The sequence below is a fragment of the Gymnoscopelus braueri genome (genome assembly GCF_963280865.1).
Source record: "Gymnoscopelus braueri genome assembly, chromosome: 23".
NCBI lineage: Eukaryota > Metazoa > Chordata > Actinopteri > Myctophiformes > Myctophidae > Gymnoscopelus > Gymnoscopelus braueri.
Window position 1 is genome coordinate 6997084 of NC_137625.1, and position 16479 is coordinate 7013562.

Sequence of the window (16479 nt, forward strand, 5' to 3'; positions counted from 1 at the left end):
CACAGAGCCTACTCTGGTGGATCAAACGGAAACATAATGCCGTGTGTAAATGAGGGCAAAAACAGAATAAAGAAAAAGACCCTTTCGCATTTTGTGTGGAGAAAAATACTAAATTCTGAGGATTTAAACCCCACCATATGGGACATGTCGAGCAATGTGTTTTTTCTCTGATCCTATCACTCTGTCTGTGTCTGTGTCTGTCTCTGTCTCTGTCTCTGTCTCCGTGTCTGTGTCTGTCTCTCTTTCTGTGTCTCTTTCCTCCCACACAGTAACTACACGGCTCTGATAGGTGTGTGGGTGTATGGTTTCTTGGTCATGGTGCTGCTCGCTCTGGACTTCCTCTACTATTCAGCCATGAACTACGAGCTGTGCAGGGTGTACCTGGAGAAGTGGGGGCTGGGAGGCCGCTGGCTCAAACAGGTACTGCACTGTAAGCCACTGGGACGCTTTCCTTTTCATTCTGAAATATGTCACAAAAACATACCAGAGTACTGTAATCTATATGTAACATAACAGAGTACTGTACTCTATATGTAACAGTGACTCTCAATGGACTGGACAGCTGGATCCGGGCTAAATAATAATAATAATAATCTGTCTCTCTCTCTGTGTCTCTCTCTGTGTGTGTCTCTCTCTGTGTGTGTCTCTCTCTGTGTGTGTCTCTCTCTGTGTGTGTCTCTCTCTGTGTGTGTCTCTCTCTCTCTCTCTCTCTCTCTCTCTCTCTCTCTCTCTCTCTCTCTCTCTCTCTCTCTCTCTCTCTCTCTCTCTCTCTCTCTCTCTCTCTCTCTCTCTCTCTCTCTCTCTCTCTCTCTCTCTCTCTCTCTCTCTCTCTCTCTCTCTCTCTCTCTCTCTCTCTCTGTGTGTGTGTCTCTCTCTCTGTGTGTGTCTCTCTGTGTGTGTGTGTGTGTGTGTGTGTGTGTGTGTGTGTGTGTGTGTGTGTGTGTGTGTCTCTCTCTCTCTCTCTCTCTCTCATGTTTGTCTCTGTCTCTATCTCTCTCTGTGTCTCTGTCTCTCTCTCTCTCTGTCTCTATCACTTTCTCTCTGTGTCTTTGTCTTTCTCTTCCCTCTGTCCATCCTCTGCCTCGCCCACAGGCACGGAGCCAGTGGAGGCAGCACCACGCCGCTGCGAGCCCCGGTGCGGCGCGGGTCCCTCTCTCCCCCCTGGGGGGCCTGGCTGGCTCGGGCCCCCTCGGACCCCACCAGCACCTCCAGCAACCCCCCCGCCAGCAGCTAGTCAAACAGCAGCAGCAACGACTCAGTCTGAGGGGAGACAGTCTACAGCACAGCCCCACATCACAGCACACACAGCAAGCCTGCACAGCATGGTGAGTGGGACTCAATCAGTGGTGGAAAAAGTACTCAAATGTTTTTCTTAAGTAAAAGTATCAATACTGCAATATAGAAGTGAGAGAGGAGTAAAAGTCTGGAATTCAAAATGTATTTGAGTAAGTACAAAAGTATTGCCATCAAAATATATTTAAAGTGCCAAAAATAAAAGTACTCATTATGCAGAATGCCCCATTTTCAAGTTTTCAAATGTATGAAAATCCTTTCGAAAATAGCAGATCTACAAGCTTACAATGCGTTGCGATGCGATCAATCTCTGATCCTACTCTCAGGTATACGGTCACAGAATGAGGGTCATGACCGAAAGAACAAGACTACGCACTAGTGATGTGCGGGTCGGGTTTTTTCATGACCCGCCCCGCCCCGCCCCGCCACGGAACCCAACCCGCCTCAACCTGCCCCACGAAATCTATGTACCTATGATTCTGTAAAAATCATGAAGGCTAGAAAATAATCTTCAAGTATACACCCCAAGTGTATTCAAACTGTTTTATTGTTATTATTCTTATTCTTATTAGGAATAAAGACAAAACAAGAGCATGTGATTTTTTTTTTTTTGCGTGTGAGAGCGGCTGACCCGCTCACCCGCAGACCGCATAATTGCCTCTGAAATCCTGACTCGACCACCCACGCCGCGGGTTGACCCACGGGACCCGCGGGTTACGGGTCGGCCCGCTCATCACTACTATGCACACAAGTGGCCAACATCAGTTTTCTCAGGAGGGTGGGTGGCATCTCCCTTAGGGTACAGGGTGAGAAGTTTCAGTCACTCAGGAGAGACTCGGAGTAGAGCCACTGCTCTGTTATGTGGAAAGGAGCCAGTCAGCCAGACAAGGTGGTCCTGGCAGGTCCTCCTTGGGGCACGTTCAGCTGGGAGGAGGCCACAGGGCAGACCAAGGACCAGATGGGGGGATTATCGGACACACAGAGCTGATCACAGTCCAATCCTACGCTCTTCAGACCGTGACATGTCTCTCTCTCTCTCTGTCTCTCTCTCTCACACAGATGTACTGTAGAGAGACAGACAGAGAGAGAGAGAGAGAGAGAGAGAGAGAGAGAGAGAGAGAGAGCGCAGTGGAATTCAGTGTGTATTATAAGCAGGCTTTGATGCCATCACAGTTGAAGCCAGAGGAGTCTGCTGAGGTGAATATTGATTGTGTTCCTATTCAGGAATGCCTGTGCGTGCACGTGCATGCACGCGATTCTTAAAAGGCTGAATGTCAGAAACATTCTCTCACACACACACACACACACACACACACACGCGCACACACACACACACACACACACACACACACACACACACACACACACCCTCTGCCTCTCTCTTTTCTCAGAAATCGTTCTTTGTGGTAGTGAAGTTCATGTTCTTGTTTGAACCAATTGCTTGTCAGTCTCTCAGCGTGAAGCAGCATCAACCCTGTCAGTGTCGATCAGTCCATCTACTGTGTAGCTCTTCCAGTGGGGTCCCCAGTGGTGGAAAAAGTACTCAAATTCTTTACTTAAGTAAAAGTACCAATACTGCAATATAAAAATACTCTGTTACAAGTAAAAGTCCAGAATTAAAAATGTACTTGAGTAAAAGTACAAAAGTATTGGCATCAAAATGTACTTAAAGTACCAAAAGTAAAAGTACTAAAATATTTGAAAATAGCAGATCTACAAGCTCACAACGCGTCGCAATGCGACGCGTTGTGAGCTTGCAGATCGGCTATTTTCAAATAGCCTAGGTATAAAATAAGGCTAAAGTGGTTAATGTATGTTTTTTATAATATCATAATTTATATCTGAAAAGTAACTAGTAACTAAAGTTTTCAAATAATTGTAGTGGAGTAAAAGTACAATATTTGCCTTTGAGATGTAGTGGAGTAGAAGTAAAAGTATTGGAAATTGGAAATACTCAAGTAAAGTACAAATACCTCAAAAATGTACTTAAGTACAGTACTTAAGTAAATGTACTTAGTTACTTTCCACCACTGGGGGTCCTCACATCATTTTGTGTATGCAAGCAATGTACTCTATGTAAGCAATCCTCTCTGAGAGAATCGTTTAGCAAGTGCTGTTTGAACCAAACTAAAGGAAAAAAGCATATGAGCACACACTCACTCACACACTACTGTCTGTACATCGTCTCTGTCGGGTGGAAACCTCATGTCCAAAACTGTCATTTTTCAGGATTCAAATTCTAAAATAGCCAAAAATAGCATATCGACAAGCTCTCGTGTGACGCTGTAGGATCGAGTAGGGCGTTATTTACAGAAAAAAAAACACAAAGTTATTATATGGCGATAAAAGGTTTCTGCCAGACAGCAACGATATATCAGTGGGAATAAACAGGAGGAGGGTGATATACTGAAGAACTGGTGTGTCACTGTGGTTGCATGTACACTCCTCATATAGCTGTGGATGAGAATGATGCTATACAGGAAAACAGCCTTCGTTTATCCCAAAATATTAAGCCCTATAGCATATTTGACAAAAATAGCCCATCTGCAAATTCATTGTGGCACGTTGTGGGCTTGTAGATTGGCAATTTTAGAACATAAAAAGAAAAATGAAAATGTTTTGTTGCCCGTGCCTTATCTGACTATAACTACCTGAAGGACATTTCCATGAGTGCTGGCATTCTTTTGCTAATATTGAACTCTTCTGAGTCCTAAATAGTTGATTACTTCAGACCAGTTAAGAAGTGCTCATTTTATTTTACTTGAGTAAAAGTAGCTATACCACAGTGTAGAAATACACTGTCACAAGTAAAAGTCCTGCATTCAAAATGTTACTTGAGTAACAGTGCAAAAGTATTAGCATCAAAATATACTTAAACAATTGCAAGTAAAATAACTTTATTATGCAGAATGTCCAAAAAATGTAAAGCTCACAATGTGTCGACGCGTTGTGAGCTTGTACAATAATTAATCACTTTTTGTAGTTGTATGTAATATATAACCATTTGTATAGTTGTATATATTGCAATAATAATGTGCGGTTGTCCCACGGCACACCTGGACTGGGTCTGTGTGCTCAGAAGTTCAAAAAAGTGTAGCGAAGGTGCTCTTTGGGTAGGGGACTGAAAACGTGCAACAAAGGGGAAAGATTTATTGATGTAGCTATTTCATAAAGGATTTTGTTAAAAAACTGGAATAACCAAACACCTGGACTTGTTTCACGGCACACACTTGTCTTTGGGAACCATTGCTCTAGTCTACATGTTCTGGGGAATTGAACAAACATGCATCTCCTGCCATGAACATAGTGGCCTGGCAGTGCGATGACAAATAAGTCTGACCTACAAAGTAGAAAGGAAATACCTTATGTGGCAAAAGTGTGATTTCCCTGAGCTGAGAAGGAACAGCTGAACTAGGTCATAGATGAGCTATTTAGGATCACACCATAACATCCTCATAATAATTATAATAATAATAATAATGATAATAACATTATTATAAATTACATGGAAAGGTAAAGGAGGTGACTCTGACACCTGCGAGGTAGTAGGTTTTAACTTAAACATGAGCAGAAAGTTGTAATGTTACTGTGGCTGCCGGTATCAGACAGTTTATACACATGTTATTGTATATATACATTTACTGTAACACTATCTATGAGGTCCATGTCAAGGATGCATGATTCTCGATACTCATAATCTGCTCATAACATATAACTGGTCATAATACATTTTATAATGACTTATGACAGATTATAATAGATTATAAGTATGTTTATAATGCATGGACACCCACAGACATGGGCTTAAGTGTTATCAAATGTACTCTAATCTATTCAGTGGTGGAAAGTAATGTAAAAGTTTTACTCATTTACTCAAGTACTGTACTTAAGTACAAATTAGGTATTTTTACTTTACAGGAGTATTTCCAGTTGTCAGTACTTTTGCTTCTACTCCTACATCTCAAAGGCAAATATTGTACTTTTACTCCACTACAATTATTTGAAAACTTTAGTTACTTTGCAGATATAAATTATCATATTCTAAAACATAATTTAACAAATTTAGCCTCATTTGATACATTAATTTGTACGCCTCGCATACAAATTTGACTGAGCACCTTTCTCTTGTAATGGAGTAATATTACTTTGACTCAAATACTGGGGTTGAGTACTGTGTCCACCACTGCAGGTGGTCTTGTGGGAGGCAGATTACTGTCCGTATCGTAGGTGGTCCCCGCTGACTTAATTTGGATAACACACAGCGAAGGTTCATTCCTATTCATGGTGACCTTTTTAAGGACCCCGCGCGATATTACTTAAACACTTTCCAGAACGAGCAAAGCTCATAAAACTTTATATCCAACAAGGAATGGGGTTTAAGTGGGCCACATAAATCCACATCCAGCAACCTGCCAAAGTCTTTGGCAAATGTATCATTCCTTTCTCCTTTCTACTCAGCCTCCTCAGAGAGGCATACAGACCCTCACACTGAGGTACCATCTGGATCCCCATCAGAAAACCTTCAACTGGGACAGTAGACGACTAATTGGACCGGGTCTCGGCTAGTTAACCCATTAAAGACCGGGAGCGCATCTGTGTAACCACTTTAACCATTATTTTATACTTTGGCTATTTTTGAAAAATCGTGAAAATGTGCGCAAATCTTTGAATGTATATATATTTTTAACTCAAATATTTGCTTCTGAGGGTCCCTGGAACAAGATATTTTGAAATAGGGGTCCGCGGCCAAATACATATCATCTTCGGAGTCCTTGACATGAAAAAAGTTTGAGAACCACTCATTATAGCAACATACGTTTAAAAAAAAACATTTAGAAGAGATTTGTAAAATCCACAGAAGCAAAGATTTGAGTTACAATGTTCGCTTGAAAAATATATATAGTCAAAGATTTTACAACAGAAAATAGCAGATCTACAAGCTCATAGCACGGCACTCGGTTGAATAGCCAAAGACATCTTAAAATGACACAGATGCGTTCCCGGTCTTAATGGGTTAAATTATGGACGGGCCCCCGGAGGAACTGGGCCAGATGTCACTTGTCCAATTATACAGAAATATTGATAATTAGTGTTTGTGCCAATACGCCTAACGGTGAGAAATGACCGGCGTGTTCCGGGGGACCTCAGTGTGTCCCCTCTGTCCCGTTACGCTGCCATCTGCTGGACAGTGGAACTGAAAGGTTTTGAAGCATGACTTCAGGTTAATAAAGGCGTTATCGTCTATTCTATTGAGCAGTGGTTCAAGGACCCGCCCGCTAACTCTGAGAGTGTACAAATGGAACCAAATGGATGCTTACGGGTCCATTTGGTTCCATTTGTACTCTCTCAGATTTACAGACCCTTGAGGGCCCATTTGGGACCTGTGCCCCTGGGCCCCACTTTGAGAATCTCTGATCTTGAGGATACAACATTTTGAGAATACTTATGTACAGTGGTGGACTTAAGTACTCAACCCGAGTACTTAAGTCAAGTATACTCCTTGTATTCAGGTACTGGAGTACATGCTTTAAGAAAATATTCAAAAGTACAAATTACAAATAATATTTTCTTTTTAATATCAATGCATTGCTGTATCAAGACACAACACGTTATGATGTGAGACGTTGTGAGCTTGTAGATCTGATATTTTAGCTATATTTGATATAGGGCTTAAGTGTTTAATTGATAATGTACTTTTTCCCTTCCTAGAAATGTAGTGAAGTACAATATTTGTCTTTGAAATTTAGTACTGTGAAAGTAAAATAAAAAAGAATTTACTCCAGTAAAGTACAAACACTCAGTACAAACATTTGCTTAAGTTATTAAGTACAGTACTCAAGTAAACATACTTTGTTACTCTCCACCACTGCTTGCTTACTGACTGACTTGTTGACTCACTTACTCAGTTTCTCCACTTCATCTTGACAGAAACACCTTGCTTGGATGCACAGCGCCAAGACGAGTTGAGGGAAGGTGACAAGGACTTACGGAGAGTAGAGGAAAGGAGACATCGATGGACCATTAGGACTCATGTCGTGCCTGGGACTGGGATGAAGGAGACTCTGGAACCACTCTGGGTCATTTCTAGAACCCTCTTTCCTTTCTGCCTTATCAGGTCTCGTGATGTAGGGGTTGGCTAACTTTAGCATATGGTACATATCTGTGTGCGTCTATATGTATACACACAGATTAGACCAGATTAGCATTTAGACCTAAGGGTTTTGGAGTTCATGGAAGCTCTGTGACCTTTAAGAAACAATTCTGTGATGTCTGATTTATTCTGCCGCAAAATGACGTTCACACAGACAGACGTAGCGAGGAGTTAACTGCACCGGATGTCTCAGCGGGCAACGTGGGTGGAGTGAAGCGCCGAGGACAGTGAACGGAACGACAAAAGCTTAGGCTACAGCCTGATTCATACTTTGTCGCACGACCGTGTCACGCGTCGAATATATCCGACCTACAAGCTTACAACGCATCACGGATGAGACATGTAGTGAGCTTGTAGGTCGGCTTTTTTCGACACCCAACACTGTCGTGCGACCGAGCATAGATTAGGCTCAACAGTTGTGTGAGTGTGAGTGTGAGTGTGTGTGTGTGTGTGTGTGTGTGTGTGTGTGTGTGTGTGTGTGTGTGTGTGTGTGTGTGTGTGTGTGTGTGTGTGTGTGTGTGTATGTGTGTGTGTGTGTGTGTGTGTGTGCGTACGTGCGTGTGCGTGTGTATTTCACAACTGCTTTCAACTGTGTTTCTTTCAATCTCTCACTTTCAGTTTTTTGCTTCCTTCTCTCCTCTTTCACACGCAGTCTCCAAGCTTATAAATATATCCTTGGCCTGTGCGTCTAGTTTGAACCTCTACGGAGCCAGAGATATCTGGCTTCTGTCCCCGAATCGCTGTCTTGGGTTATTTATGGCGGCCCTAATTGGCATAATGGCTCTTTTATTGACGGGGAGCTAGAAATAAACACATTAAAAATGGATCAGTGGCATTGGCAGTTGATAGTTATGGTCTGAAGGCAACATTTCCACTTGATCGATCTGCTTTTGATTGCCATAGCCTGAAGGATTATGACTTAGTTGGTAGTAGAAAGAATACAAAAGAAAAAGATGGTTCCAAATTGTGCATAATTGGAGGCTAATAAGCCTTTGGGTCTGGGGGTTTATATTAATAACACATTGTGTATTAAGTAGAGGCTTTGTCATGTTTATGTGAGGGAAAATTGTGAAACCAAGTTTGAAAGCATTATTCAGCCAACTCATGCCCCTTCTAAAGGAGCACTTCACCCATTTTCAACTTTATCTTCATATGATTGGTTATCACTAATGTTCATCATAATATGACACCATTTCCATCTATTCACGATTATTAGAGTATAAATTAAGCTTAAAGGTTCTATGATATTCATTTTCACTTTTTTTTATTTTTTATGTTTTTTGGGGGGTTTTATGACCTCAATTACACCCAAAAAATCTGAACTTTGAACATTCAGTGGATTTTCTGTGGTCTGGGGTTTTCTGAATAATTAGTCTGAAAAGTAATCTGAGCTTGGCCCTTTGGCAGTGAGGTCACAGCCGATTAATCCCGCCCACTCTCCTCCTCGCCCCTCCCCTCCCGTATCCTTTCCTTTGGGGGGGCGGAGCAGAGGCGATGATTGACAGGCAAAATCCCTCACCAGCGACCAGTGCAGTGATGAGCTGTGGATTTTTGAACTAGGGGGGCTATATTTTCTGACGTCACGTGCACGCGCATGTGCACATAGCCAATCAGCTCAGTGCTAGTTGAAATACTGTATTCAACATGTGATTTTTAATGTAATTATATCTTATTATTTAGTTGCATTGTTAATTTGTTGTTTTTATTTTTGTTTCAATTAATTAATTATTATATTTTCCTTTTAGTTTTATATACAAGCCCTTTACATAGACTCACCCACACATAAGTACTTAAAATAATCAGACAACTTGTCTTTGTCTTGTCTCAGAGAACTGGGTCCTCTTCTAAGCGATCCCCTTCACACTCTGCAGTGCAGAGACTGTTGTCTCTCATTGTGAGAGGAATGTACACATTCAATTCAAGTCCATGGCTTTTTTCGAGTAGCCTAATGTTATGCAAAGCAGCCAGGTAGACGCTATTGAGAACGGCTCGCCGCTGACGGCGCGAACCTTGAGAGGCTATTGTTTAAACTTTAAGGTGTTAAGACCGCAGCAGACGGTGCGTGCTCGCGCGTGCATGTGGAGCTCCCAGCCCCCCAGCCAGCGCCAGAACTAAGGGGTCACCGACCCCCCCATAGCACCCCCTACAGATTATATTGTCTACTTGAATTCACATTTTATGGATTTTTAGTTTGTGGATGTTCTTTAGCTTTGCACCTATAGAGCATGGGGAAAAACACGATACAGTGCATTTAATATGTAACTAAATGTAACTGTATTATCAAATATTTTTACACATTTAGTCATGTCAACAGTGTTCTGCAGTAAATCCATATTCAGTATATCTCTGCTGTCCGGCAGGAACCAGCCAGCTAACTCCAAAATGATCATTTTTCAGGAAATGAAAAAAACGAAACAAAAAGTGGAGTTAGGAGGTTTTGTTCATCATTGATAAGAACAGCTGAATGGACCTCCAAGCTCACAATGAGGTTGGAGGTCAAAAGGGGGTGGAGCCTGGAGTCAGCAAAACCAGCTAACTCCACCCCCCTTTGCTGGAGTTAGCTGGTTTAGCAGAGAGTTTGAGGATCCAATGGAGTTAGCTGCTTTTTTCAGAAGCGCTTTTTAATACTTTTCATTGGTTCAATATTTTTTTTTTACCAACACACAGACGTCAAGGGAGTTCAATAGCCCTGATTTACCACTTTTTCTCCCCAATTTAGTCGTTATGGCAATGAATTCCTCCCCCCACACACACATTTGTGTGTTGTCACTGCTGTCGTATCCTACTGACTCATCTGCCAGTGAGGAGCCCCCACCGGGAGGACTCAGAGCCTCTGTCCTACTTCTCCCGCCCAACACTCCCTGCTGACACATGCCGCCCCAGCCCATAGGAGTACGTGCGGTGACAGATATCACCCTCCCTGCCCGTCTTCCCCCCCCCCACAATTACGGGCCAGTTGTGCTCGACAAAGTCAGATGCTCCGCGGTGGATTCGAACCCCCAGCCTCTGCGGTGGACGGTGGTGGGCAGGTACTTTATCACTGCGCCACCCGAGCGCTACTCATGTTTTTGGGCGGTGAAACCGCCCCTATATGTGAGGTTTGGACATTTGCACCCCCCCCAACCCTGCGCTGTGATTGGCCACCAGTGTACCCCCCTAACCCTGCACCGTGATTGGCCAATCACAGTCTATTCAGGACTGTGATTGGCTAGTGAAACATGACACATGTGCATAGCCCTATAAATAGGACTATGCACTTAAAAAAAACACATTTATGTTTTTTTTAAAGTTAGGGGTGTACAATGGTTGGTCCACAATATTACTTTTCTTTAAGTGAACTTCCATCACTTTGATGACCACTGTGGGCGGTGTGGTCACAGTGGTCATCAAAGTGACCACTGTTTATTTCATAAATTAATGGCCTACTTTGTCAAACTACAGTGTTGCACAAAAGTAGCAAATATAGCAGATCTACATGCTCACTATACGCGTTGTGATGCCGATCTACAAGCTTGCATAGATCGGCTGTTTTTGCTATTATAGAAATGTTCTTACAGTGACAGTGAGAGTGGTGAGTGCGTGGGTTTTTATAAATATTGAAACAATGAAAGGTATTAACAAGAGCTGGTGACTAAATGATAACTACATTGGAACCATTGGAACACAGGTTTATTTTTTTCATTTCCTGAAAAGTAGTTTTGGACATACAAGGTTTTTACCCGACAGCGACAATATAGAAATGCTTTTCTTATTTACATTTTTTACATTTATGGTACATTTTCAGTGGTTTCACTTGGTTACAGATTTCTGACAAAATATTTCTACACAGATAGATAGATATAGATATATATATATATATAGATACTATCTATCTATCTATCTATCTATCTAGAGATAGAGATAGAGATAGAAATAGAGAGATAGAGATATATAGAGAGATATATAGAGAGATATATAGAGAGATATATAGATATATAGATATATAGATATATAGACAAAATATGGCAAAGTTGTTGAAGCAATGTTTCTGCAGAACACAGGTAATATGACGATTAATGGATAATATTAGATCATTGATATTTGTCATTATGTGAAGTAGTCATTGTGCAATGATTTAGACGTTTTTTTCCCATGGGTGTAAACCCATGGGAAAATAAATCTTGCTCTAATAGTTACAAGAATAGATTGTGACGAAGTAATTTGAAATTATGAAATTATATTTAGTTTTTACAACTAGTTTACAAGTTACCTATACTGTAGCTTTCAAGTCCAGCTGAAATGGCTGGACTTGAAAATTCGACCATAATATTGTATATAGTGGGGTCTGGGGACCCCCACGGGCTCCTGAGGGGGTTCCAGGGGGTCCCCAGCAAAATGAGTTGATATAGCATCACAATCAGTTTACCTAAACCCTATATATATCGGCTATTTGTAAATAGTCGATCTACATGCTTGTGACCTTGTAAATCTTGAAAAAAAGATTTATCTACACAATTTTTTTATGGGGGTCCATCATCACACAAATTATTTTTAGATGGGGGTCCACAGCCAAATAGGCTATACATTTTGGGGTCCTTGACATGAACAAGTTTGAGAAGCACTAAACTAGTGAAACAGGGGCTGTGTGTGTCTCAGCCAATCACAGCGATGGTGGCGGGTCAATCGGTCAGTCATCCCGTCCCCTAGGGCTATGGGATCTAAATCCAACGATGCACAAGGCAGCACTGAATTCAATTTGTTACTGTGTTGCCTATTTCTAACCTCAAATGTTTTCAGATCTATATTTTAGGTTTTAAGTTTAAAATGAGAACAATTTTAACACACCTTCCGGCCGCCATCTTTTTTTGTTTCGTTTCAAAAGAGTAACAGCACCCTCTACTGTCTATCATAAATGAATCAGCTCTGTGTGTAAGAGGGACATGAGCTATGTAATGGGATTGGCAGGTGCAAGATCATTTTAATTGGTCTTGACCTGTCCATGCAAATCACGCATTACATTTTTGTCTGAAAGGAAGTAACTAAGATTTTGATATAAAACAAATTACACAGAAATTTAGTTTTATCAAATTATTTTGTCATCTGTTGTTAACTATGTCTTCATTTTGACCACGGATATGCTCTACAAAGGTATGGATTTTTATTTATTTTGTGTTTTTAAAGGACGAGATTGTTTCATGATGATTATTAAAACAGAGGATTGCTGCTGTCTGTAAATGTTCAGACTGGTGAGAAAGGAAGGCTCATTTTCTTTATGATAATATTGTGTTTTCACAAATAGGTGTGTCATCAGGTTTAAGCGTTCCAAAGGATATTAAACTCCCTCAACCAACAAATGACTGCATGAAGTCATCTCCCTTCCAGTAAGAAAACTTCGCAAAATTGCAGTTCCCATGTTTTCTTTTGTTTTTCCTTCCTGCAGCACTGCTATGATGTTGATCTAGTCTAGGGCAGTGATTCTCAACCTGTGTGTCGGGACCCCCAGGGGTCCCCAGATGACAGTGGAGTGACAATTTAAGGACTTTTAAGACTTCAAAAAAGAAAAAAAGACCATAACTGCATCAAAGGAATTAACAAACTATAAAAATTGGTCAAACACCGGCCAAATTGTCATAACTTAAAAAAGGCAAAAAATATGAAAATAGCTGATCTACAAGCTCACAACGCCTCAATTTCTGATGAACCCAGTCAAACAAAATGTAATGCCTCAACTCGACAATTCCAAGTGCTTGTCATGGTGGGGGGTTCTCAGTTCAAATATGATTATTTTGGGGGGTCCCCAGTTCAAATATGATTATTCTGAGGGGTCCCCAGTTCAAAAATAATTATTTTGGGGGGTCGCGGCCTGAAAAGGTTGAGAACCACTGGTCTAGGCCTAGGGCAGTGCTTCTCAAACTGTTTAATTTGAAAGACCTCCAGTTTGGTATGCATTATGGACCCCCATAACTCGGAGAGTGTACAAATGGTCATTTGGTCCTATTTGGTTCCATTAAATTGCCGATCTACAAGTGCAGCTTACGAGCTTGTAGATAGGCTATTTTCAAAATCCTATGTATAAAACAGGGCTAAAGTGGTTACGCTGATTTTGATGCTATATTAACTAATTTAGCTGGGGACCCCCTGGAACCCCCTCAAGGACCCCTGGGGGTCACGGACCCCACTTTGAGAACCACTGAACTAAGTGACATATTGACATAACTTTAGTTTATTTGAATGGGTTACACATGACTACTCTAACCACTTAAACCCAAGGTTCCCCAGAGCTCTATACTAAGCCTCCCTCCTTTTTCCCTCCTCTACACCAGCGCTACTCAACCCGCGGCCCGCGGGCCGCATGCGGCCCAATCGCAGCGTCTTGGCGGCCCCCTCATGGTCAAAAAAAAAAACATTTTTTTTCTTTTTTTTTTTTTAAGCACAGGATAAAAATATACATTTCCGTTCAAATATATGGGTTGCTAAAACATTTTTCAAAAACAAACAGACAGACATACATACAGGTGCGTCAATTGTTACAGGTATAATGCATAGTTTTCTATGCATTTCGGGTTTTTGGGGGGGTTTGACCCCCAAATTTTTCCGGCCGCGCGCCCAGGTTAGGTGTCTGCCACTGGACATACACACAACACAAAATAAACTGGTACAGTGAAAAGAATATGATGTCAAAATGTACATTTTCTTGTGCGTTACAAAATCGAAAAATCCAAAATAGGACCGTCATTTTTATGGTGGCCCCTTGGACTTTTGGTATTTTGCTGAGTGGCCCCTGAGCCATCTTAAGTTGAGTAGCCCTGCTCTACACCATATCTCTTTGCCGAAAATAGCTGCCTTATACAAGCTGACAATGGGCCACCATAGCATGACACGATGTGATCTTGTGGATCGGCTATGTTTGCAGTGTTCGCCTATTATGACATGTCCAGAATTGGGACGCGAGGGCTTTAAGAGGTTAAAAGCTGTACTGAAACTAACGTGTCACCTTACAAGATGATATAAACATTACTAAAACAAAAAGACGTTCTTTCTCTTTAAGAGACACGCTAATGACCTACTGTATATAATGCTTTATCCATAATGGGTCACGAACGACCTAACCGTTTTGATATAGGCTTACAGTATATATACAACAAATCATTGATCATAAAACACTTTGACATAGTTTGTGAATATGGGTGTTTTTTTCCGAACTATAGCTAGAATGTATCTGGTGTGTGTGTGTGTGTGTGTGTGTGTGAGAGTGTAAAGTACCCAATAGTATAATTGCACTTGTTGAGATTTGTACCGTCACCAACAGGAAGAGTTAATAAAGTTCTATCTTTTGCAGTGTGAGTCCTTGGTCTCTCAGTCTGGATATCAACATACTTTTGTACAAATGCATTTCTTAGAACGGGGGTCTTCAGCGGGTTACTACAGGGGGGCCATCAAATCTTTGTGCGATAGGATTTATTTTCTTTTTTTCTGAACCCAAGCATCCCTATTCTGAGGAGCAGCATAGGGATGCTCAAAAATAGCAGATCTACAAGCTCGCTTGTAGATCGGCTATTTTCGGCAAAGAGGTTCGGTGTAGAGGGGGGGAAAGCAGACTAAGTACATAGTGAAAGGTCAAGTTTACTAAGTATTGACGGTGTAAGTGGTTAAATGTCTGAAAATACACATTAACATGAATCCAACACACACGGATGATAGTGCTGCCAAACACGTCTATGAAACTATCTATGAAATCTATGAAAAAGTGTCATCTGCAACACGATTTTATACAATATGTAGTGGGGGGGGGGGGGTCCCTGCTCAATCTCTTTCTAAGCTATAGGGGGTCCAATTGGCCTGAAAAACGTTGAAAACCCCTGTTCTAGAGGGTTTCATAATTCTCTCCATTTACCTGCCATGAAATAATGAGAGAAAATAGCGAAGGTGAGAGCGAGGATGACAGATGGAGGATGCACGGAGGGACAAGAATGACAACTGGATGTAAAGAGAGAGGAGGCCAGGTTGACAGAGGGATAAAGGTAAAGAGAGAGGTAAAGACAGGTAAAGAGAGAGGACGCCAGGTTGACAGAGGGATAGAGCTGGTGGTTCCCAAACTTTTTAGCTCAAACCAAAAAGAGAAATTAGACGTTTGCCCAGGGACCCAAACTAGTGAAAATAGCAGATCTACAAGCTCACAACGCTCACAACGTGTCACCGCATTGTGAGCTTGATATAATTGGCTTTAATTGGCTACTCTAAATTTTAAAACGTTTTATAAAAAAATATATATATTTTGAAATAAAATATATATTTAATGTAGGAAACGGAAAAAAATGGGTCATTTACTCGAGACCCATAAAAATGGGTCCCCAACCCACTGTTTGGGAAACAGTGGGATGTGAAGAGAGAGGACGTGTGATGACCACTAAAGTGTCATCACATGATGTTTATGTCATTATTTGGTTTGAGGATGTTTTGAGAGTATCTGTATTTTCTTTTTCCATTTGAAAACAGCTGTTTCTATTTCTATTGTGATTTATCTGCTTGAGGAGGAACAGTCTGGTTCACCTCAGGGACTGCAGCCAAGAGCCTGAGCGTCTCTGTTTCTTCTCATAACTGAAACAATTCAGTGAAAAGAGAAGCCACGTTTTTCCTGTTTTCCTGCCTCAGGTTTGTCCTGTGTTGCAGGTTATTATATAACTCCGCATTGCAGTCAGAGCTGCAGACTCACTCCCAATTTTCCGCCGTAATCTAAAGACTCACCTCTTCAGACTCCACATGCCCCCCTAAGACTTCACTCTCCCTGTACATCTTCTCTCCACCTTTTCTTTCTATTGATGCTAACGACTGACTAAGATATTTATAGACTAGTACTATGCAGACATATCTTGGTCACTTTTTCCTCATGTTTTGTTTCTTCGATTTTTCTCGACATACTGGACATACACACAACACAAAATAAACTGGTACAGTGAAAAGAATATGATGTCAAAATGTACATTTTCTTGTGCGTTACAAAATCGAAAAATCCAAAATAGGACCGTCATTTTTATGGTGGCCCCTTGGACTTTTGG

The 16479-nt window shown here is 41.3% G+C and overlaps 1 protein-coding gene across 1 annotated transcript in view; it reads left to right on the forward strand.

Moving 5' to 3' along the window:
- Positions 1-7806, forward strand: part of shisal1a (shisa like 1a) — a 41414-nt gene extending 33608 nt beyond the window's left edge. The window contains exons 3-5 of the mRNA XM_080421837.1: positions 270-420; positions 1093-1325; positions 7222-7806. Of these exons, the coding sequence (XP_080277963.1) occupies positions 270-420; positions 1093-1325; position 7222 (385 nt within the window). The 3' untranslated portion in view covers positions 7223-7806. The remainder of the gene's footprint in view (positions 1-269; positions 421-1092; positions 1326-7221) is intronic.
- The last annotated feature ends 8673 nt before the right edge of the window (positions 7807-16479 follow it).